Source organism: Rhea pennata, chromosome 15 (assembly GCF_028389875.1).
Source record: "Rhea pennata isolate bPtePen1 chromosome 15, bPtePen1.pri, whole genome shotgun sequence".
Lineage (NCBI taxonomy): Eukaryota > Metazoa > Chordata > Aves > Rheiformes > Rheidae > Rhea > Rhea pennata.
The window spans coordinates 8,063,353-8,085,674 of NC_084677.1; the positions used below are offsets into that span (position 1 = coordinate 8,063,353).

General features: G+C 37.0%; 2 protein-coding genes across 5 annotated transcripts in view; both read right to left on the reverse strand.

Annotated features, from left to right (window-relative positions):
* TXNDC11 (thioredoxin domain containing 11) overlaps window positions 1–1,383 on the reverse strand; it is a 34,545-nt gene extending 33,162 nt beyond the window's left edge. The window contains exon 1 of one of the 2 annotated variants that reach the window (XM_062588616.1): window positions 1,238–1,383. In XM_062588616.1, the coding sequence (XP_062444600.1) occupies window positions 1,238–1,383 (146 nt within the window). The remainder of the gene's footprint in view (window positions 1–1,237) is intronic. The other variant, XM_062588614.1, reaches the window with a different exon arrangement.
* Window positions 1,384–1,858: 475 nt separating this feature from the next.
* The window catches only part of ZC3H7A (zinc finger CCCH-type containing 7A), a 29,480-nt gene continuing 9,016 nt past the window's right edge, over window positions 1,859–22,322 (reverse strand). Inside the window, exons 6-23 of one of the 3 annotated variants that reach the window (XM_062588476.1) lie at window positions 20,789–20,869; window positions 20,658–20,699; window positions 19,832–19,862; window positions 19,001–19,293; window positions 17,087–17,291; window positions 16,078–16,142; window positions 15,104–15,296; window positions 13,225–13,386; window positions 11,954–12,150; window positions 11,634–11,731; window positions 9,393–9,574; window positions 7,157–7,233; window positions 6,426–6,559; window positions 5,957–6,062; window positions 5,326–5,434; window positions 4,351–4,484; window positions 3,861–4,024; window positions 1,859–2,793 (exon numbers count right to left, since the gene is read on the reverse strand). In XM_062588476.1, coding sequence (XP_062444460.1) covers window positions 2,604–2,793; window positions 3,861–4,024; window positions 4,351–4,484; window positions 5,326–5,434; window positions 5,957–6,062; window positions 6,426–6,559; window positions 7,157–7,233; window positions 9,393–9,574; window positions 11,634–11,731; window positions 11,954–12,150; window positions 13,225–13,386; window positions 15,104–15,296; window positions 16,078–16,142; window positions 17,087–17,291; window positions 19,001–19,293; window positions 19,832–19,862; window positions 20,658–20,699; window positions 20,789–20,869 — 2,463 coding nt within the window. In that variant the 3' untranslated portion in view covers window positions 1,859–2,603. Of the gene's footprint in view, window positions 2,794–3,860; window positions 4,025–4,350; window positions 4,501–5,325; window positions 5,435–5,956; window positions 6,063–6,425; window positions 6,560–7,156; window positions 7,234–9,392; window positions 9,575–11,633; window positions 11,732–11,953; window positions 12,151–13,224; window positions 13,387–15,103; window positions 15,297–16,077; window positions 16,143–17,086; window positions 17,295–19,000; window positions 19,294–19,831; window positions 19,863–20,657; window positions 20,700–20,788; window positions 20,870–22,322 lie in introns of those variants that run through there. The other 2 variants (XM_062588475.1, XM_062588477.1) reach the window with 2 other exon arrangements.

The window sequence follows — 22,322 nt, forward strand, 5'->3', positions numbered from 1 at the left end:
TGTATAGTGCCATATCAGGTAGATCAGACTCCCTTTAGATATTTAAGCTGCTGTATACTTGCAATATCTCAATCCCTACTAAAGAATTGCCCTGTGGTGCAGGGATTTTCCCCTTTAGCACTTCTTATCCACTGGTCCTGAAGGCTAAGATATTATGTTTGTAAGTAAGTTTAGTGGTAGTAATTGTACTCTAGTGCTGAGATTTTGCTTTCAAATCATACTAATGATGCATGATGAGAAAGTACGTATGATAGTCATTGTTAATATGTACAATTAGCAATCCCCTAAATTGCACAAATAATTTGAATACTTGTACTTTCTGTTTCTGACAGCAGCTTAACGAGAAACACTTTTCTGATCTTAGCTTGCAGCTTGTCTATTTAACTATAGTCTGAACATCGAAAACTCTTTAATGGAATTTCCTTAAGATTACAGAGGGAGAAAAAGCAGATTCCCAGAGTCATTTGTGAGCTTCCAAGCACAGTGTGCAATAAAATGCAAGTTATGTACAGTTTAAATAGAGGAGAGCAGGAAGAAAACATACAAATACCAAGCACAGAAGAAAATAGCCGCGTAATTATGCTTCTTAGAAACGGACAGTTAACTCTGAGCTGAGGAAGTGCCGAAGTCCTCCACGCTCCCCCGCGAGGCGAGAGCTTCGCACTCCCACCCGCGGCAGGCGGCCGGAACAGGGGCGCTGCCCGCAGCACAGCGCGCTGAAACACACTCAGGAGCCGTCTCGATCCGGGCAGCACGAGCGAGAGGGGCGGGCGGGTCTTTTTCAGAACCGTTCCTTCTGGGACAAGCGTTTCTCAGCCTAAAAAGCCGGCGAGAGCCTGGGGGACGCGGGGCAATCAGAGCCCAGGGGCCCCCCGCCCTGCCGGGGCGGCCGCCGGCCGCGACGGAAGCACGGACAGGCCGCCCGAGCCGCCCGCGCTCCGCGCCACGCAGGCGCCGTCCGGGCTCCGCACGCAGCCGCCGCCGCTGCGCCCGCGGGACCCGCTCAGCCCCTCGGCGCCCGCAGCGGCGCCGCCCCGCGGGCCGCGGCCCAAGACCCCGCGGCGCAGGCACGAGCGCCCCGGCGCCTGCCGCCCGGCTGGCGGAGCCCCCGCAGGCCGGGCCCGGCCGCACCGCCCGGCCCCGCTCCGCTCCGCTCCCCGCCGGGCCCGGCCGCCGCCGCCCCGGGGAAGAGCCGCCCGCCCGCCCGCGCCTCGGCCCGCGGCGGCGCCGCCGCTACCTGCAGGTGACTTTGAGGGCCACGAGGAAGGCGCAGCCCAGCACGATGGCAGCGCCGCACAGCAGCTCGGGGCGCCGCGCCATGTGGGCCGCGCGGGGCCGCGGCCGGGCAGCAGCGGCGGGGCCGGGGCCTCCGCATAGCGGCATCCCCGGCGGCCCGGGCGGGCAGGGCCGGGAGGCAGGGCCGCGGGCCGCTGGCGCGCGCACACGTCGCCCTGCCGCCGCCGCCGGGCGGGGCCGCGCCGCGCCGCGCCGCCAACCCGCCGCCGCCACGTCCCGCCCCGCGCGCAGGCGCAGGCGGGCAGGGCGGGAGGGGCAGGGAGGGCCGCGGCGCGGCGCGGCGCTGTGCGGCTCCGCGGCGCGCGGGAGCCGCGAGGTGAGGAGCTGCCGCCCGAGGGCGCGAGGCGCCGCCAGCGCGTTCCCGCGCGCGCGCTCCCCGCCAGGCAGCGGCCGTTCCCCTCGCTCCCTTCAGCGCCGCGATCAGTCCAAGGAGCGAGGGACAGAGGACGCATCCACCCCAGGAGCTGAGGTGCTGCGCTGGAGGTGCTCGAGCTTTTCCGAAGAGGCAGATCACGGTGGCTCGCGGTGGCTTCTTACAAGATCTCAGTCCTAGGAGGCTACATGCAGAAAACAGCTTTATGTAAAGTTCTCTTTATTACAGGCAACGTTAGTCCATACGATACACAATACTGACATACAAGTGTAATCTTTCAAAATCATCATTTAAACAGCAAAGACCAAGAAACAGAATTTTAACTACTTGATTTTCAAAAATTACTTTTTTTCTCCCAAGATCCTTTTTCAGTAAATTATATTGAAACATACAAATAGAGAAAAAAAATACCCATTCAACATATATTGCAGTTAAATGGTTATTTTGCTTAAAATCTTTAATAAGAAAATCCTTTTTAGCAACCTACATATAGATAAAGTAGCAAACTTTGTTTTAAACAAATCATCTCCATTAAAACATCTGAAGAATTTTCATCCATCATTTTCTTCTTAGCCCAAGACACTCTGTTTTTAATACCTTAATACCTTAAAGTTTTTCAGCTGAAGGACTGATACTAGGGGGGCTTCCTAGACATTATAACCTCTCTTCCCCCCTTCTATTTCTTAACTTTCTGCCCAACAGAAGGTGAATAAGCATGTAATACTTAAGATTCTTTTTAATCACCATTCTGTTTCATGAGAGCACAGACAGGTCTGCTCAATCCCCCTAAATCTACTATATTTTTCTGTCCAGGAGGAACAATATATGCCAATAAAAGCAGAAAACCTGCAGCTTTTCTGTCACATGCTTTTGATTATTATCAAATTTTCTGGTTTATGCTTCCAGCTGGTAACATGTATGTGCCTTCTCAGTATTAGTTTAAATCTTTAAACAAAAAACTATATTTTCCAAAGTCATTATCACTGGGAGCAATCAAGTGGTCTTTTCTTGCTTTGCTGAGTTTCATTCTTAAAACCTGTCTTCGCTCTTCCCATTCATGGAGCTCGGCATTTCCATGGGCAAATTTACAGTTGTTTCCTTCAGTACAAGTACCAGCCATATATCTGTTAAAACAGATTTCAGATAGTGTTCTTACAGAATTATCCTGACAACAGTTCCATCTACGTATTTCCTACTGGTCATATTTTTCAAATCACCGAAATATTAAAGACACAGAAAGGTAACTGGAATAATACTTACTTTTTAAGTAATATCATACTCTGTTTAGCATTTTGATAACACTTAACAGCTCTGAGAGAAAAGCATAGGCAAAGGACAAAAGATGGCGTTTGTCTTTCTGTTCTTCATGTTTCTATTTTACGGTCACTTATGCTTGACACCTTTTATCCGGTCAAATTATTTGCTTTAATCAGTTAAATTAATACCTTAAAATTTAATTCACTAAGCTAAAGACGGGAAATTAGTTATTTGGGCTTCTTAACAAAAATATTTCATTAAATTTGTTTTTAAATTCTTCAAGTGTAATGCATCTAATTTATCCCCAAATTCTCGTATTAAGTGATAAGTGTACCAGTTTGTATTCACTTTCTACTGCGTATCTGAGATTTGTTAATATTCAAAACACCTAGTACATTTAACGTTACTAAAAATTTAGTAAAAAGAGGGCATATAAACTTCCATGCAAAGACTGCAAATAAAAAATAACTTGCTTTATGTGCTGTACAATCTCTCAAAATCTATAAGGTATTCAAAAATCAAACAAAATTCCTATCTGCCTTAAAGCTCCAGTAACACTGTCCAACTATGTGCTGTTCTTGTATTCCACAGATAATTAACATGCAGATGCTTCGTAAACTTTTAATAACAGTACCATCCTTTTTTAGATGTTTCACCCAGCTGCAGTAAACCCAGGAACCTGTACTAACATCACACAGCCTATTCATTTGGGTTCCACAATTAAGCAGCTTATTACTCCTTGAGTTCTAAATAGTACATGCTAAAACACTATTAATTACTTCATTTCTTGTTAGAAGAGGCATGCAGAGTAAGACATAGTAGGTGACAAAAATAATAACTGCAGTAGTTATTTACATTATGAACTCTCATTTCCCAGCATAACAGCATTGTTATCGTCTTTAAAACTACATATCTATCACATGAAACTACATACCTATCACAAATGCTAAAATATCCAGTTGGAAAGCGATACTGCCAGCAGTTTTGATCATCCTCAGTGTGGAAAACCTTCTCTTTATGCTTTTCAGAAGAAATGTGACCCTGCCATTGTTTCTCACTATTACAGTTCTTTCCACACATCCAGCAGTGAAAATCCACCTGTTTTATATGGAGTTTTAAAACAAAACATTGAGAATTTAATAGCACAAGCACAGAACTGCTCCTTAATACATTTTACATGCTTTCTTTATGCTGGCCCGTAAGTTGTTGTTTAGCTAATCAAGTATATTATTGAAACAATCAGCTGAAGTTTATGAGCTCCAGTGGTTTCAGAGGATTTAGAACTGCATTACAGTAACAGTTATTAAAGCTTGCATGTAGTGTAGCTACCTATGATCAAAAGGGAGCACCAAGAGAGTAAGGACATCAGTGTATGTTACTGACTGATAAGGAAAAGAATTTAGAATTATACTTATGTTACTTACTGTAACTTCAGCATAGTCAGTTGGCATATGAATTTGCTTCCCATTTTCTTTGTTTGCCTGAGTGGCTGTATCATCTCCTTTTTCTGGTTTTTGACTTTTTAGCCATATGTCATACAACTGCTCCAAGTCTTGAACTAATGAGAGCAGAAGCTAAAATAAGTAATTAGCAATTAAGGCAAGAGTCTGAGAATACTAGATAAATGACTGAGTTTGCAAGTATAATTCAGTCGTCAATTATTTTCAGAATAAAAGGCAGGCCATACTGCAGAGAGTTGCACAGTATAGAGACAATAGCTAATGGCAATGTGAATCCCTGGCTACTTACCAAGACTCATTTCTGGCTATCTAGGGGAAAGTAAGATATTATATGTTTGTGAACACCCAAAGTATAGATGACATCTGTGCCACTATGTACTAACATCTGAATTTCTAAGGACTAGTGTAAATATTAAGTGTGCTACAATTTTTGTTAAATTCAGACTGCTTTCTTGCAGGCCATGCCACTATAATTTACCGCATTTATTATTTCTGATTTTTCATTACTTCTCCCCAGCAACTCCCTGATGGGATAACAAATCAACAACAGACAGTAAACAGTCATTTACAGTAAATACACGGGAGAGAGGTTTTCTGCAAATAGCCCCCATATGTTGACAAGAGAATTTTAATGTATACACATGGCAGCAAGAAGTATAAATATCAAACAATTTTGATGGATACCTCCACATACTACTTAAAAGACCCTCCCTCCAAATCAATGCAAACTATTTTATTGTTATGAAGCTATTTTTATTTAGTGCTAGTTTTGATTACCCAGTCTGGCCTTATTCAGATCAAAAAGAAGTGCCTGCCTTTCAAGGTTTGCTACAGAATGCAGTGAAAGAAAATTGATTAAAAAGGTATTGAAAAGCAAGAAGAAAAAATAGAACAGTTAGATTCACAGCATGCCTTTAATGTGTTTATTCTTCTACTTACTGCTATTCTCCTTCATATAGGTCCACATCTCTCTCTCCTCAGGACTGTGAGCAAATGAGCAGTTTCCATCATACTGACATTTCTTGCCTGAAGCAATATGATTGCACAACTAGAACACGAATTTAAAAAATATTCTTTATCAATAAAGTAAAATGGGTGATGGTAGAAAATTACTTGCCTAGTGCTTCCCCATCAGACATTTGTATTATATAAAATAGTGCCTATTAAAAAAAAAAACCAAAAACTCAAGCCTCAAGTCTTGTAGTTTATGGCTAAAGTTAGTTTATGGCTAAACTGTTGGAAGCAAGTACCACAAATATTTTTTGCCTCTTATCTAATTACCAGGCCACAGATACGTTGAAACTATTTCTGCAATGTCTGCTGTAAATAATTTAACTAAATTGTATACAAGTTAATCACTTGAAGTGATTAAGCTCCACTGATAATAAAGGACTTCAGTAATAAAACATGAACTCAGTCCTTTGCTAATAGCTTCTTCAGAAACTCAGCCTTAGAATATTCCCATAAATTCCCATGGGAGTTTTTGCAGCATTTGTCAAACCAGCCCAGTTATTAGTATTTTCCAGATAACCCCACTTTTGTGTACATGTGTATGTTTAGGTAAACATACATCAAACTGCAGAGGCACTTGTTTCTTTGTGGGAAGAGGACGAATGGTCATCCACTTTTTCCGCTCATTAGACATCACTAGCACCACACGGCGATCTTTGGTCCACCTAGATAGAAATGGATGCATTCAACACAAGAAAATACTTCTGACAAAAGATACACCGTGTAAATAGAAGCAGGACCAGGGAAGCCCAGGAAGTTATCTTCACAAAGAATTCACCATCTATTTGAGATTTAGCTACATTTTATGCAAAACTCTACCATAATTGATAATTAAAAATACCTAAATTGTCACTGAAGTGCTTCTTATGATCAGTTATTAAAATGTTAATAAGATTTACTGTGTTCTGCTTCAGTAAGCTTTTTGAATTCCTCTTATGACTCTTTCCTTGGCAGTAACAGAAAATTTTCCAAAAGAGGATTTAAGTGGCTGAATAAAGACAAAATTTTAATTTTTCAGTCTTACTTACGGGTGTCTTGCTTTTGCACTGCAGTATTTTTTGTTTCTGTCTGGCTCATTAACTTGACCATTTCTCCAGCACTGGCCACAAACAAACTTCATCTTCAAATTAAGTGATCCATGTTTCATTTGGTTCCCAAGGATCTTAAGCCAAGAAAAACCAAACCAAAACAACACAACAACAACAACAAAAGGTATTTTGTGTCTGCAAAGAAATCCACATGTAATCATGAATTACCCCTAAGATAAGAGTCACAACACATGTCTGGAAGCAGATGTTACAATACATGCCATCTAGTAATAGTTCAGTTTGTAATCTTAAAAAGTAGACATTTCTTAAAGAACACATTTTTATTTAACTTATTTCTAATTTAGGTAAATTTACCCAGAAGCTGTGGCAATATGAACATGATGTATAAATTAAACAAGTATCAGAAAAAGTCATATACTGAAAACATAACTAATGCCCTGTGGCAGTGACTATGAAATAATTAGGTTTTATATTCTACATATATCAGAATAAGCAAAGGAAAACAGGAATTGTTTAGAAGCTAAACGGGCATTTTGGCACAAACAGAGTAAGCCTATGATTAATGTATAGAAAGGTTAAAGTGAAAAAGATAATTTGAAAAAAGTCATTAAAAGTAAATAATTTCTAAAATAAGGTGCATTATATACAGACAGAAAGAGAATTATCACCGAAGTAGCTACAGAATTAGTTGCTTGGCAAAATGAAAATACCTGTGATCCATGTGCATTTGCTTCCATGTTCTGCCAGTACTTCTTTGATTCTTGAACAATAGTATCATGTGAAATACCTGCAAAGGAGTGGGAAAGAGTTCCTCAGCAATTATGACTATTCTGAAATCTGAGCCATGCTGGAGTGCTAGTGAAGCTCCAAGATGTTTTATATATCACACATTGTATATTATTACATATTACACATGTATAAATGTGTATAATGTGTGTATAAAAACACACATTAAACACACATACACACACACAAATAAGTTTATATAAAACACACACAACTTAAGAACCTTAGGAGGGCCTTCAAAACTGAAATACTATACCCACCTTTCATCTCATTAAAAAGCAAACATGAAATAGTTTTTAAAGTACAGGTGGCTCAAATAACTTAAACTGCAATCTTGCTTTGAATATTTATTTAAAGATAACATACAAGTCCTCTAACGAGGATCTCATCAGAAAGCCTACATAAATTCTGGCCTAAATAAATTTCCATAGGAAAAAAAAAACAAAAAACAAACCTATCTGCAGTATCCAAAATGCCAGTCAATGATGAGGTACTAAATTGCCCCTACCTTCTTTACAAAGATCTCAAATAAGTCTTGTTAATTAGTTCTTGTTTCAGAAAAGCCACTCGTTTTAACAACTGCTTTGGTAAAGCCTCCTATCTGATCTATACAGTGCTCTCACATATGCTAACATTTACTGCTGTAATTCTACACAATACAGATTGTCCTCTGTGTTTGGATTTGAAGGCTGGATAAAACGTTTCTCTCCTGAGGTGGCATTCCTTTACTTCCCCCACCTTAGATCCAGAAGAGATGTCTCACTGAAAGAGTCTTAACTGAGTTTGAGTAAGTGTGAGGGCAGCATACACATATCCTAAAATTAAAAAATAAATAAATAAAAAGACAAACTTCTGTGGTGAATCAAATTTGCTGCAGAACCCCACTCTTACTTTAAACCAGAAATTATAGCATAAGTATTTGCTATCCTTGGCTTTGTAGAGGGAGCAGAGAAGGACAGAAAGTAACAGTTTTCCTTTCATACAGATACCTCTAAAGGCTCAGCCCTGGAGAAACAGAAGAGGAAAAGAACAAAGCAACAGTTGATGTAATATCTCAAACTGACTTTCTTACTCAAAGCTGTCAGGGCCATGTGATGTCCTATCTTAATATTCCTGTTCAACTATCTAGACAGAAAGTAGAAGCAACATGGAACTGTTTCTTCAGACACGAGTAAGAACATATCATAGGCAAAAAGGAAAAAAAAAAAATGCCAGAAATGCTGTATCACATTCAGACTGCCACATTTCTTTTTTCCTCCATGTATCACAGTGATCCAACAGGGTTACTTCATACTGCTCTCATACAGAGCAAGGTAAGAGGAATGAGCAACTGATATGGCTGCTACAAAGTATTTACTACTAATAATTCACCAATTGCTTCAAATTCATAAAAAAAGATTATAGATAGTTTTGAACACATGAGCAGGGAAGGCCAACAAGTACAGAGAAGTATTTGTTCAAAAAACATCAGCTATAATAATAATAATAATAAAAGCTATGCTCAAAGAAACCAACCAAGAAAACCCACAAAAAACAAGCAAGAATAGGAAAAAGCAGTCTAAACAGAGTCCTGTGTAAACAGACACAGGAAAATACATAGGTTGACCAAACATACGCTCTTAAGAGACAGGGTACCAGACTAGATGAATTTCTGTTCTGATATCACTATGTGGGAATATCAAAATAGCAGTGAACTAAAAGAAAGGTTTAACTATGGAAGGGACATGGATTCACACACTGGAGACTGAGGGAACCAGAAGTATAAACAAACTATTTCAAGGTTTTATTTCAATGATCTATGAAAAATAAGTGGATCCAGATCTTCTGAACTTTGAAGGTTTGAAAATAAACAAATCTGGTTAGACATGATTTTTGTAACTGCTTAAGACTTACTTCTAAAGAAAAATTTCATATCATAATGAGCTGTTCTGATAGTTTTTTATTATTATAACTTCACTAATTTTAAACAGCTAGTAGCCTTACTCAGTACCTGGTAGGTACCATAGTTAGGTGCCTGCTTATTGGGCACACTATATGAAAGATTCCAGATCAAAAGTCAGTCTATTGATCGCAAGCTACCAGTTTCAGAGAAGAGTTGAGACAAGGAAGAAACAGCAGGATTATAATGAAGAATAAGGGAGTGTGTTACCACAGCTATACCTGTTTCATTTTGCATTATCCAGACGTTAAGCTCTACCAGACTGTGAGCATAAAAGCATTTATCTTCTCGTAAGCAGCCATAATGCACCTCATGTCTGCACAGGTCAAGTTGACACCGAACTTGAAAAGGGCGGATTTTGGAATATTTCACCATAGTTTCTCGCAAAATGTGGACAAGGCACCTGTTTCAAAGGAGTTAATATTTTAAAGATTCCTTAAAATATCTTTGTTCATGTGTGGAAAAACATGCAAGGTAACCATTCCTCATGAGATTGTTCAAACACTTTCTTAATGCTTTTTACTCAACAGAGTAACCATACCTTCTGTTCATATACAGTTTATAAGCTGACCACCAAAGAAATTATGAGGTATAGAATAAACTCATCATGCTCAAAGTTAGTAGTTATTAGATATCTGCATGTTTTTAATAAATCTGAATTTTCAAATAAGATGCATATACTTTCCAATGCCCTTAATGATCCTGGATCCTGTTGTGTGGATATTATACAGCCATTCTCATCTTTCAGACTGAGCTCTATATTCCAGCACAAAATAACATTGTTCTCATTGACAGCCCTAAAAGTCTCATTTAGTTTTAAGTTAAATACTTCCAATTCAATATTTACATTTCGATGCAATGACCAGCCTAAAGCAGTCAACAATGTAAAATGGTAAACTAACTAGCACAGTACATCATTACAGTATTTTTCCATCAAAACTGAATTTGTAAACATATTTTGGATACAGCCTACTAGTTCTAGAATATTAAATAGAAAATACTATAAATGCTAACTACCTTTGAGCTCTTCTTTCATTTTCCACAGTACAAACATAGATATGGATACGTGTGCACACACACACGTGCACACACACACAGGTGCACCTTGTTCAAAGTCAAATGAGATAACAGGTACCCAGGGAAGAATTTAATCAGGCCACAATTAAAGCTGGAAGAGAAAATTCTTATCTATTTCATGAAGCCGAAATAACTCAGGATATGGAACTTATTCTATAATTCCTGTATTACCAAAGGCTCAATGAGATTTCAGAATTAGACTCAAGATTTTTTTTTTTTTTAATGTTTAAAGAAAGCCTGTCATCTTGGCTCTTGCTGACAATGATGAAATTTTCTCTTAAACTGCTTCTTGATATGGTAAGTTTCAGTATAAGAATTTGCAGTATTTCCCTATTTACTCCTCAAAGACTATCATTACTTGCACCATTTTACATATTCTTCCAGACTTCTCCAGCAGTGCCCCTAATCTTTATCCTGCAACCACTACAGATTGACTGTAGGTTTATTCTCAAAAATCAGAAAACATGTTCTCCAAAAGGAAGTGGCATTTAAGTATCATTCCTAGGCTGAGTAAACAAACATCACAAATCAGTATTCTTAGGAAATCTAAAAGTCCTTCTTCTGCAAAGCATCATCAGATACAATCTTTCTCTTCAAGAGGCAAACCATATCATGTCTCACTTTGAAGTATAAATTCTCCACTAATTACAACAACATACTAATTCTTTTGCAGATCATCATCAAAGACATATTTAACTTCATCACAATAACAGCCTTGCTGTTATATCTGCAGTGTTTCCTCAGTACAGGGAAGTGGGATATGCACAAAGCAATTAAAATGCTCCTGTTAGATTTTTATCTAATGGGATATCTGTCATATAAAAATTTAAGTCTATTAAGTCTCTGAAATTTATTTAACAGTATGTTAACAAGCCTCTCTTAGCTCTCAAATAATAATTAAAGGATCTTTCAGTACACTACTTTTTACCAATTGTAATAAAGTATGTGGTCTATTTCAGATGCCATATTTAAGATAAACCTGTTCTTAACTGACTAGTCCAAACCAAAGCAAAACAAGCAAAGCACACTGAAGAAAGAGCATGCTTAAGACATTAGGATCCCATATTAATTTAATGCCACATATGTAATTGCACCAATGCAGCTCACCAGGTAAATAAGCTATTAACAAAGTGACACTAAAGGCAATAAGGTTCAAGCAAGAGGGTCAATACCACTATTCCTGAAAGTATTGATAAAGATGTAGTCCCCTTTCAGTTCAGTTATATGGGACAATCCTTGTACATAACTTTGTCTTACCAATACTGTCAAAGCACAATGGTCTATTAACAAGGAAAAAAAATTAATCAACAGTTAAGAAATGAAAAATCAATATTAAAAAATGTCCTGAAACATTTGATTTTGATTTGAAATTTAAACAGACATACTTGTTATCTTCAAAGTCATGCATAGCAGGGTGAGAACAAGAAGATGAATTATCCTTATTCCTTTTGCTTATTATTCTGGGCTTGTGATCAAAACATTTCTGAAATACAAAAACAAGTAATTATAGAATATATATTTTATACATTCAAAAATGTATCTCACTTTAGGGAACCTAACAGAGACTTAAACTAGTCTCTAACTCTAAAGCTAGTCAGGTTATCATCAAATATGCAGTTCAGTATTTCAGGTTAGTCATGAACCAAAGCATATAATAGGTAATTTTATTATCTATTTTTATTGTAACATTAGAATAAAGCAGCACCTCACAAAGGAACATAAATAATCCATGATGCTCTTGAAGAAGTCGAGATACAGTAAAATTGATCTTTCCATTTCCTCCAAAAAGAGCTTCTCTGCTAAAGGCTCCTTTGCGCTCCAGTGTCCATACATCTATCTCCTCTTGGCAATATGCAAACGTGCAGTGGCCTGGGTATCGGCACTCTTCTTCAGCAGCAACATCTAAAATGGTAACATTGAACTTGACATTGCTTTCATACAGTTTCTGTTGAAAAAGTCCATCTTAATAAAATCTTTACAAACTCTATTTAAGACCTTTTAATAAAGCAGCTACATCTGTTGCTGCATCTGTTGTGAATGTGTCAGCTGAATGACTTGATTTAAATTTAAATCTCCTCAGAAAAGGCTGATGTGCATCTCCATCAACCATCCTTCTTTAAGCCAACAGTGCTGAGAAACCAGAATACCTATTCTCTTTTCTTAAACATATTAGATATAGTTGTTAATTAATATACCAGTCAGCTTACATAACAAGCAGAGGCTGTTACTACAAAAGTCCAACAAGAATGTCTTTATTTTTGGTGGTGGTGGTGTTTTTTTTTTTTCCCTTCAGAGCCCAGAAATCCTTTATAACCAAAGCAACAGTATATTCCAAGCCTATACAACTACACAACACAGAGTGGTTCTTTCCTTAATGCACAAGCAAGTGAAAAACTGTGCTACATATGCCTACAGCCCAGAAGATCTCTGTGTCAGAATACAGCAACTCCTGATGAGAAGGTAGGTGCATGCTCACAGACCTGCAGTAGTCAGAGAGCAGGCCCCACTTCCCAGCATTACATTCCATCTCCCCTCCTGGCTGGCCAAACAGGGTCACATAGGCCTACCAAAAAACTTTCAGAGGAGAATCAGAGATAGGAAGGGAATTATTCATTTGCCTCTACCTGGCAAATCAGTACAAATCAGTACTGTAGGCATACTTAGTAGGAAGAGAAAGGAAATGAGGACTGTAAAATGAAACATAAGTAGATATAGAAAAATGCTGCAGTAAGAAGCAAACTACCTATGATGAAGTACAGTACAGAAGTACAGTGCATATTTCCTAAATAATCACATTAACAGCCAAATTCTGACTCCCTTTATGAAAATATGAATGACCCAAGTAAACTTCTTTCCCTACTTCCCATGAACAAGAATAAGAAGTCATTCTATACACCGCTGTAAAAACGGTAAACTAGGTAAACTATATTACTTTGAGCACAGGCATTAACATCATACTACAAATATCATGCATACCTTTGCATATATAATATGGTCCCACATACTGCGTCTTCGTTGGTCTTGGACGTATTTTTTTCCATGATTTATCTTCAGAGTTCTTTATTCTGCCAATTAGAATATCCTTCTTACATTTATGCTCTAAACTGGGATGGTAAGCATAATCCAATAATTTAGGACCTGAAACAATCACAAAAAAATAATTATCATTGTGTAAATTGCAGCATACTCTTAACACTTCCATACATACACTGACAAGATACAGAAACATACCATGTAAAATTCTTACTTGCACCAGCAAGTCTGAAGAGCCAAAAGTCACTAACAACCAAGTTGAGTAGAACAGAGAAAACTATGAATACTTACAATAGGATCAGCCTTGGCAAAAAACAAAAGTAATTTTGGAGTTTGCTTTTCTTTTCTTTCTTTTTTTCTTTTTTTTTTTTTTTTTAAAAAAAAACTTGTAAGTACTTTCACATAGCAACAAATTGCTATGTGTTTTTTCAAATGTCAGAAAATAGTGTTAGGAAAGCATATACTAAGACTTCAACTGCTCATTTATAATAAATCAATGCAGATAAATTCCAAGGTTCTGTAAATGTCTCTTAACCTCAACTTTTATTATATTAGAACAGTTTCTATGCCCAGAAACAAAACATACTAGCTAAAGATTAAATGTATGTCAAAAAACATAAATGCCTGTCCCAGGATTTGAAGATTTTTGAAGAAAAAAAAAGAACCTAGCTTTGAACTCTGTTTTTAGGATGATACCATAGTGAGGATTACACTACCATTAAAATGAAGAAATCAGGAAGTAAGTTTGAAAATTATCAATGCTCAGTGAATTTTGCTACTTAAGAGCTTACAAAAAACAAGAGTGTGATCAAGTCTCCCAATCAAGAAGCCGATGCAACAGTGTAATTGCAGGAGTAGGTAGAAAAAGCAGGGGACACAAAGGCATTGAGAGATATGAAGAAACAGAACAAATAGATGCTTTGATACAAGTCATCAAGATAAGGACATGTTAAGTGATTCCACCAATATTTTATACCTCCTGCTTTTAGTAGAGTGATGTTTGAAAAAACACAAAACACATTTTATTGATTTTTCTTGTAAAAATAATTTTAAAAGTTCAAAAACTACAATACTCATCCTTTAAATGTGTCAATAAAATATTTCAGAAGTATCTGTTACTATGTTGTATGTATTACTGTAATTATTTCAATGATACCTGTAACTTGAAACACAATACTTATCTTTACCATTAGTCTTGATAACAGCTATTGCCTCTAGAATACTGCTCTGTTTAACAGCAACAGCTCAGACCTAAAAGATTAGTTATATTAAACCCCAACACAGGTTAAGATCCTCTGAGTCAACACAGTGGAGTTAATTATTACTAAGGTTTGGAAGCCTCATGATTATGATTTAGAATTAGTTTGAAAGAACAATAAAACAGATGGGATGTGAAGGTTACCAGGTACTTTGAACTGCAGTTCAATTCCCCAAGGCCAATCAGAGTGGGTATTGCAAGTTTTTTTAGTCTTGAGCAAAGGTGTCACTCTTCACAGTACCCTGGGTGTTGGGAGGAAAGTGAATACAGAACGTGAATGACCTTACACAGTAAGCCTACAGGCTCGGGAAAGGATGTAGTGATTTGTGGTGGTTTAAGAATCAAGCACCTATTAGGATAAGAAATAAAGACAAGAAGGAAGATGATAAAATAGTGGCTGAAACATTTTACCAGTTCCTTAATTGTAAGGTCATACTACATCTGTCAAGAGCAAGTCAGAACTGAACACATAAGACAACAGTATTTTAAATTATGAACACTAACGCTTTAAATGTATGTTTTTAATTTTTATAATGAACACAAATGAGTCTTAAAGCCCCTTACCTTTTTTGACAAAACATAACTGGCAGGCTTGCCTTAGCTCATGTGTGCCTTCTAATGGGTTTCTTCCCGCAGGTGCTGAAGATACAGGTATATTAGCAGTCGCACTGCTAAAAACATTTGAAAAGTCATTTCTAGTTTGACCTGTAATTCCCATGTAATTTTCAGACCCAAACAAGCTACTGGGGCCATTTATCTGTTGGAAGAAAGGATATTTTATTTGATCCATTAATCTCATTTTTCTACAATTAATACTTGTTTATTTAAATTATTCCTCAAAGTTCAATAAAAACTACACACACACACACACAAAATACAAGCTTAACTACCTATCTAAAAAGGGGACATAAAGATTTTACAAAAGCCTTATCCCCCACGATAGACTAAGAGTGTAACACCACCCAGCCAGGTTACAGGTAGAAGAACAGCAGTTGCCAGGCTAGTAGTCTCTGCTGTGAAGCTGGCCCATGAGCACGTGATTCTTCATGTCACTATTCCCCACATAATCAACAGCCAGCAGAGCCAAGGTCTGCAGGAAATACACTGCACAGCTGCAATACACAGAGACCAGACAGATCCACAGACACAAAGCAGTCTCTTCCTGTACTGAATCTCCAGGATTCCTCATACTTGCAACCTAGATCATAAGAGAGTTCTCATCTAGTCCTAGCTTAGTTATTTTAAGCTTCCACAGTATTTTACAGTAAGTTCCTCAGAATGGAAATGTGGCTACAATGGTAGTCAATGTTTGCCTATCTAAAATAATCTTTGAAAATTCCAGTAAGTTGTTTTATTTTTCTCTGTGTTCAATCATAGTGGCTATGAGCAACTGTTTCCACATCAAAAAAATATTTTTTATAGACAAAGTGCCAGCTTTAAAACAAGAACTTCCACTGTAAAAAATTAAGAGCTTCCTTAAGCCCTCAAAGTATTAAAAATTTAATCAATGTGAAGGAAAAAAAATGAAAAATACTTACAAATAAAGGGGAATTATTGCTCTTAAGTGCTGGTGTACCATCTCTAGAAACTGAACTTGAGACATCTAAAGCAATTAAAAAAAAAAATTGTTATTTCACTTATTTCACTTTCCCAAAACATTGTATTCCAAAACTATTTGTTATTCCTCAAAAGTAAAAGTAGCAAAGGATTGTTTTTCTAGCAAACAGCAAAGGTATTGTTTGCTATGTTTGTTTGTTTGTTTGTTTTAATGTGAAATCAACTTGTTCACATCTGGGCTGAAAACTTACTAGATAATCTTCAATATAGCCATTTGATTAACATCAGCAGTAGCTTTCAGGCATATGCTGAATCAACATAAAAAGACCTGTGCAGTACAAAAAGCTTAGCTAAACAAGCAATACCTGATCTTCAAGATCTAGGAGATGAAAGAGGGTTAAGAGCATTCTTTTACTTTTATTTTGTAGTAGGCTTCATTGATGATTAAAATAAAACCTTTCTTTTCTCTTCAAGTTCACTGACTATTTCTTGTTATTTCACATACTTGATTTTAGTATACAATCATAGTTCACAAAGTCTGAATACAAATATGTCATGCTAGTAACTATCATGATAGGCAATTTTACTAGTCTTTTGGAATTCTTGTTTTTTGCCAAATTATCAGAAATGGTTTAAGTTGACAGGATATCTTTGTTTTTAAAGACAACCATGATGTTAACATGTTTCCTTGTTTATACTTGTTAACTTAGAACAAGTAACTTGCACAAAAAACACACAAAACCCAACAGGAGGAGCCTGGTATTTGCTTATGCAGATCCCAAGTAAACAGCTTTATTTTTAAGTTCTTGTTAATAATCAGCATTGATTATTAATACTCTCAAAAAATATGGAAAAAAAAAATCATGTAAATATTAAATTTTACTGAATAGTGGTGAAAACCCATTTGCTAAAAAGAAGCCAGCTGGTTCATTCACAATTCTCCCTCAAAATATAAGATTAAATATGTATGACTCAAGACTCATTTGTTACCTCTTTTTGGATCACTGATTGAAAAGGTGCTTAATGATGAACAAAAATTTTCCAGTGAAGAAGCCAAAGGCTGTGAAAAGATTTCTGAAAGAGAAGGCGAAGGAACAAATCCTCCACCAACTGGCAACGTCCCCAACAAAGATGCAGAAAAAGGTACGCTAGTAGCTACACTTCCCGCAGGAACAGGTCCTCTGACTCCCGTAGTCTGCTGTAGAAGGAAAAAAAAGTTCATATATGGGAAAAAACTCAAGAATACAATCTGTAATAATCTAGCTCTTAGTATGGATTTTGTAAAGCTTTTATAATTCCACTGAAAAACAACAGTAAAAAGATACACTATCTAGAACTACTGTAATCAAGCCTCAATATGGTAATTCTGCAAGGAATAACTCAGAAACTAACTACTTAAAAAGTTCCATTAGCTTAATAACAGATTTGCATTTTTTCCCTAAATCAAATCACCAAAACTGAATTTTAAATATTAAATACACAAGCCCACAAGAAAGACTAGGAAGAATCAGAAACCTAGAAGATTTCTACTAAATGAAGATTAATGAATTCTTCAAATTGCAATACAGTAAAAAGTTAAAGTTATCTTTAAAATGAATCCTCAGATACAAGTCTAATTCTAATGCTACAGTCTGCACAGGCCTCTGCATTGACCAATTCACTTTTTTTTCCAAGGAAAGTAACATTCTTATGAACACTTCTGTTAAGGACACAGACAAGTGAGGGAGTTTCAGTTCCTCCTCCTGCCACCTTGAGAAACACCCCCCTTGTCAAAAGGTTGACTAAGTCAGTCTGCACAGGGTTTGGGGCAATGCAAGACTCCCCTTACTCCCCAAGTCATCAGTCTGCAACTCACTCAAATACCACACTGCATTATATTGCAGTCTATCTTGGAAGACTTATGTCCTAGTGGCTTTCACTATGGGTAAACTTCCTAGGATCTCTTAAAAATAATTATTCTCCACATTTCTGAAATACATACCACAAAACAAAGTGCATAAAACCTAAAATTAGGAGTCCAAGCAGCCTAGATTTAAAGATATCACATAAGACAAAATCAGTTCTCAGACCAGCCTCATTTACAGCTGTATCCACAGCTGAACTAGGAATTAAAATCACAACTAAATGAAGAATTAAATATGCTAGTTTCATTCATCAGTGTGATGCTACAGGCTCCAACTGAACAGCAGGGCCCTAGCAGAGTCGGCAGCCTTACCAGTAAGTTAAGCCATCTCTGCTCATCAGAGTTCTCATTTTGACTGACAGTTGAGGAACTCAAAATACTTCATGTTCTCTTCTAACTCTGGAATGATAGTGTAATTTAGAATATTTAAATGCCTTAATTTTTCTATTAGTATCTTCTAAAAAGTTAGACTAATAATGCTCTACTTCTGGTTATCCAGGCCACTGGACTGGACAAAGCTCACGTCATAGAGATACTAGTGTACGCACTAGATGAACTGTGTCAGCACCCTACTGTCCTGCAAAGCTACTGGCTTGTGCTTAGCCATAGCTTCTGGAGCTACACTGTGGCTGTCACATCCACTGCCCTCAGGTTGTGAGAGGGCTTATCTGCATCACACAAATATATACCAGCTCAGGTTTCAAATGTCTGCTTCATTTTGTATAGTATTTTGATTTCTGGAAGTAGTGTCCTTCCCCCAAAAACCTCACTCAGGTTTTCCAATACACAATCCAACATAATTGCCCTTGGAGGTATCTGGGGTCCTGATATCTTTACAGCCACATTTAGGAGGATCTGTACTCATCAGGGTTAAGACAACTAAGTGCAAATACAGCTCAGTGAATCTAGGACAGTTAATCCACACTTCGAGTACTTTATAAAAATACAAGTTCTCATTTAAAAGAATAGTCTTCCAAGAAGGAAAACAAAACAAACATTACCATTACACTTTCGTCTGGATCAGGCACAGAGTCAAGTAACTCATCAAGTTCTTCCCCAATAATTATATCTCCGTCTCCACAATCTAAACATGTTTCCGGCATAGAGAAAGAAACATTTCCTCCATTTGTCAACACTGCAGAAGGCAGTGAAACCTTTTCCACTTGAAGAGGCATAACAGAAGATAAGGATGGTACAGGTACTGATGCCAAGTCTTTTGATACTTCAGAAGCAAAGTTTGAGGAGGATGAAGCAGCAGCAGCAGCAGCAATCTCTTGCTTCTGTTCAGATAAATCTGAAACAGGTAAGATAAGAATGACTAGAACTTTTATTCAAAGATGTAAAAACATCTCTTATAATTTTCAACCTGATGATGGTGGGGATGGGAATGTAGCGACATGACAGATGGTTAAGCAAAACCAAATTAAATGTTTGCAGCTTCCATTAACTTCAGAACTTGTATGTGCCTATAGATACAGTGTTTAAACTAAACACTGCTCAAACTAAAAAAGACAGGAAAAGTTACAGACTCAACACTCTACTAAATCTTTGCTATATTCTCCTCTCCTCATTTTTTCCAAGTTAAAGACAACACTGTGAGACTATCTTAACATTAGTGGCAGTTACAATCACATCAAGCTGAGACACCCAATAGAGATCATCTCAGCCACTTAAATTTGTGTTTTTAGGCATAAACAGATAAGGCTTTTTGCCACAAATCTTTCACATGACAAGATGAATTTTCTTATAAAGAAATCTCATAACAAATGCAAGTAGATATGCATGGTATATCTAGCTTCCTAGCATTAATACTGTAATCCAACAAGACTCACCTAACTCAATATCTTCTACAGAAGAAGAATTCTGTGAATGAGAAAAATACCTCTCAGTATCTTGAACAAGAATATAAAAGATTCTCAAATATATATTTACAGATCAAGAATAAGTCCTCAAAATTAGGTTTTATAAAATTTGAAGTCTAATAAAGTCTAATAAAATTTAAAAGTCTTATTTTTTTCAAATAGAGCATCTCAATCCTTATATCACTAACAGTTTGTAACCAACCAACAAGAACGAGGCTGATCCTTCACCAAATGAAAATTTTTTAAATGATCTACTCCCACGTTTCCTCATTCTAGCCAAAGTCATCCATTTATAGCCAAATTGCCTATATTCCCGTGGAAAAAGCCTATAAAATAACAAAGAACTCCTAGTTAGTTCTTCTCATACACATCACAAACAGCAAGATCAATGCAAGTTCAGCTGCTAATGAAGGCTAAATTTGGAAAAATGAATAAATAAAAGCTACTTTATCCCAGCACTTATCACTTAGATTATTATCGTGAAATACCAACACACCCATTAACTACAGCCTTGTCTCAAGACATTAAAAGTAAATATGTTCACTGCATTGGATTTAATGTTTTATTTAACATTTATTCTACAAAAATAATCTGAATTATAATCTCATGTCTAACCTGCAATAAAAACATAGCAAAATTGATACAAAGACTGATAAAACCCAGAAGTTGTTCAAAATAATAGCATTTTAAATAAATAATTAAGTACACCATTTTCACTTCATTCATTGAGAATTTTGGAAGCAATTATTTCCTGTAGTTTAAAGTTAGCTTGAACTAGGAACATGTAAAACCTTACCTTATCTGATATATCATTAGAAACCGGGCTTGATGAAGGTGGCTGCAATGAAAATACACCCTTAAGTTCAAATTTGATATCAGGGGACAGAAAGCTTGCTGTATTTCCAAAAATTAAAACAAAAATCTTACCTTTGCTCTCACATATGCTTTCCTTATTTTTAATCCTAGTTTTTGAGCAAGTTCTTGAGTGAGCTTAATCACATTTTCATCCTAAAAGAAATACATAAAATTTCATACTTCATATGTATTATTATCTAGTCAAAGACATCTGTTTACATCTCAAAGTGTCTATATTCTGCAAGACTTCTATATACAGGATGTCTCATAACACATTTTTATTCTTTCATATATATAAAAGACTGCAGGCTAACTCAGAAAAATACAGAAGCTACCCTCAAGCTACCCAATGTTTTCAAAGAGATAAACGTACCAGGAAACGGATAAGATCCTTCTCTTCTAATTACCCAACGCAAAAGTAATGTAAATGTTTTCCACTACTAGAAGTTCAAAGCACCTTATGTGAGGAAACTTACATACTATAATATGTAAGTTCACAAGTATTTTTACAAATTGGGGGTGATATTTCTTACTGGCATTTCAGTTGAATAGTTGAATAAGAACTCCATATTTTAGCAAAAATTGCATCATACAACTAGAGACACTGAGTGAAAATCTGGTCATATTTCATTCTTTCCTAGTAATGATAATTACCCATTTAAATTACTGTAAAGTTTAGTTTTCAAAACATGTCATATAGCTAGAAAAGGAGATATTTATTAAAAAAAAAAAAAAAAAAAACACTTAAAGGCATACAAGCCTTCAGCCAAAGCATTCAGATCTGGAGGTGTGAATTCAGGCTCCCAAGTCCAAAGTTAGACATTCAAATAAACAAACTCCTGTATCTTTGGAAGTACAGCTGAAACTTTTTCTCTATATCCAGCAGTTTGGCTAGCCATTTCACTAGAATTTTGATACAGAAAGTGCAGAAACACAGCTTGGTATTGTGTCTTGTTATGATTCTGTTTGGAACGGAATGGAGCTTATCAGCATTTTACTTCAAATCAGGAGTGCCTGTCTGAAGTGAATCGCCCAATCATCCTTACTCACTGCATTTTAGTTTGCAATATAGGAATCTCAGACAGCTTTAATCAGATTCCTTTTGAAACTAAATTTAAAGAAGTGCTGCAGGAATGCACTTCATGCCCCCCAACTGTTAAGCAAGGCAGGGGGAGTGGTTAGTCTGCAGGAACAGAGTCCAAAGTAAAACGGAAGAGTACAACATAAACACGAGGTCCTCAGCATTACTGCTTTAGTCTACAGATCCTCTCCTATCATGCCACACTGCTTGCTAACAAAGACATAGTCTAAGATTAGATGTGCATATTAAGTAATTCAGAGAACGGATCACTCAACGCACACGTAAGAACTGCACTAGTAGAAGTGGGGAAAAGAAAAGCTAGCTTGAAAAGCACAAAAAACATATTGTATTCTGTTATTGTGTGTCATGTTCCTATCTATGTTGTGAATATACTTCTTACTGTACAGCATTTTAAATGACAGTTAATTCAATGGTCCTAGTGCTTATTCCACACTGTGAAGTGACTGTTTCTCTTGTTGAAAGCTAATGCAAAAACCTAAATTTGGAGGCTGTAATCTCTGCTAT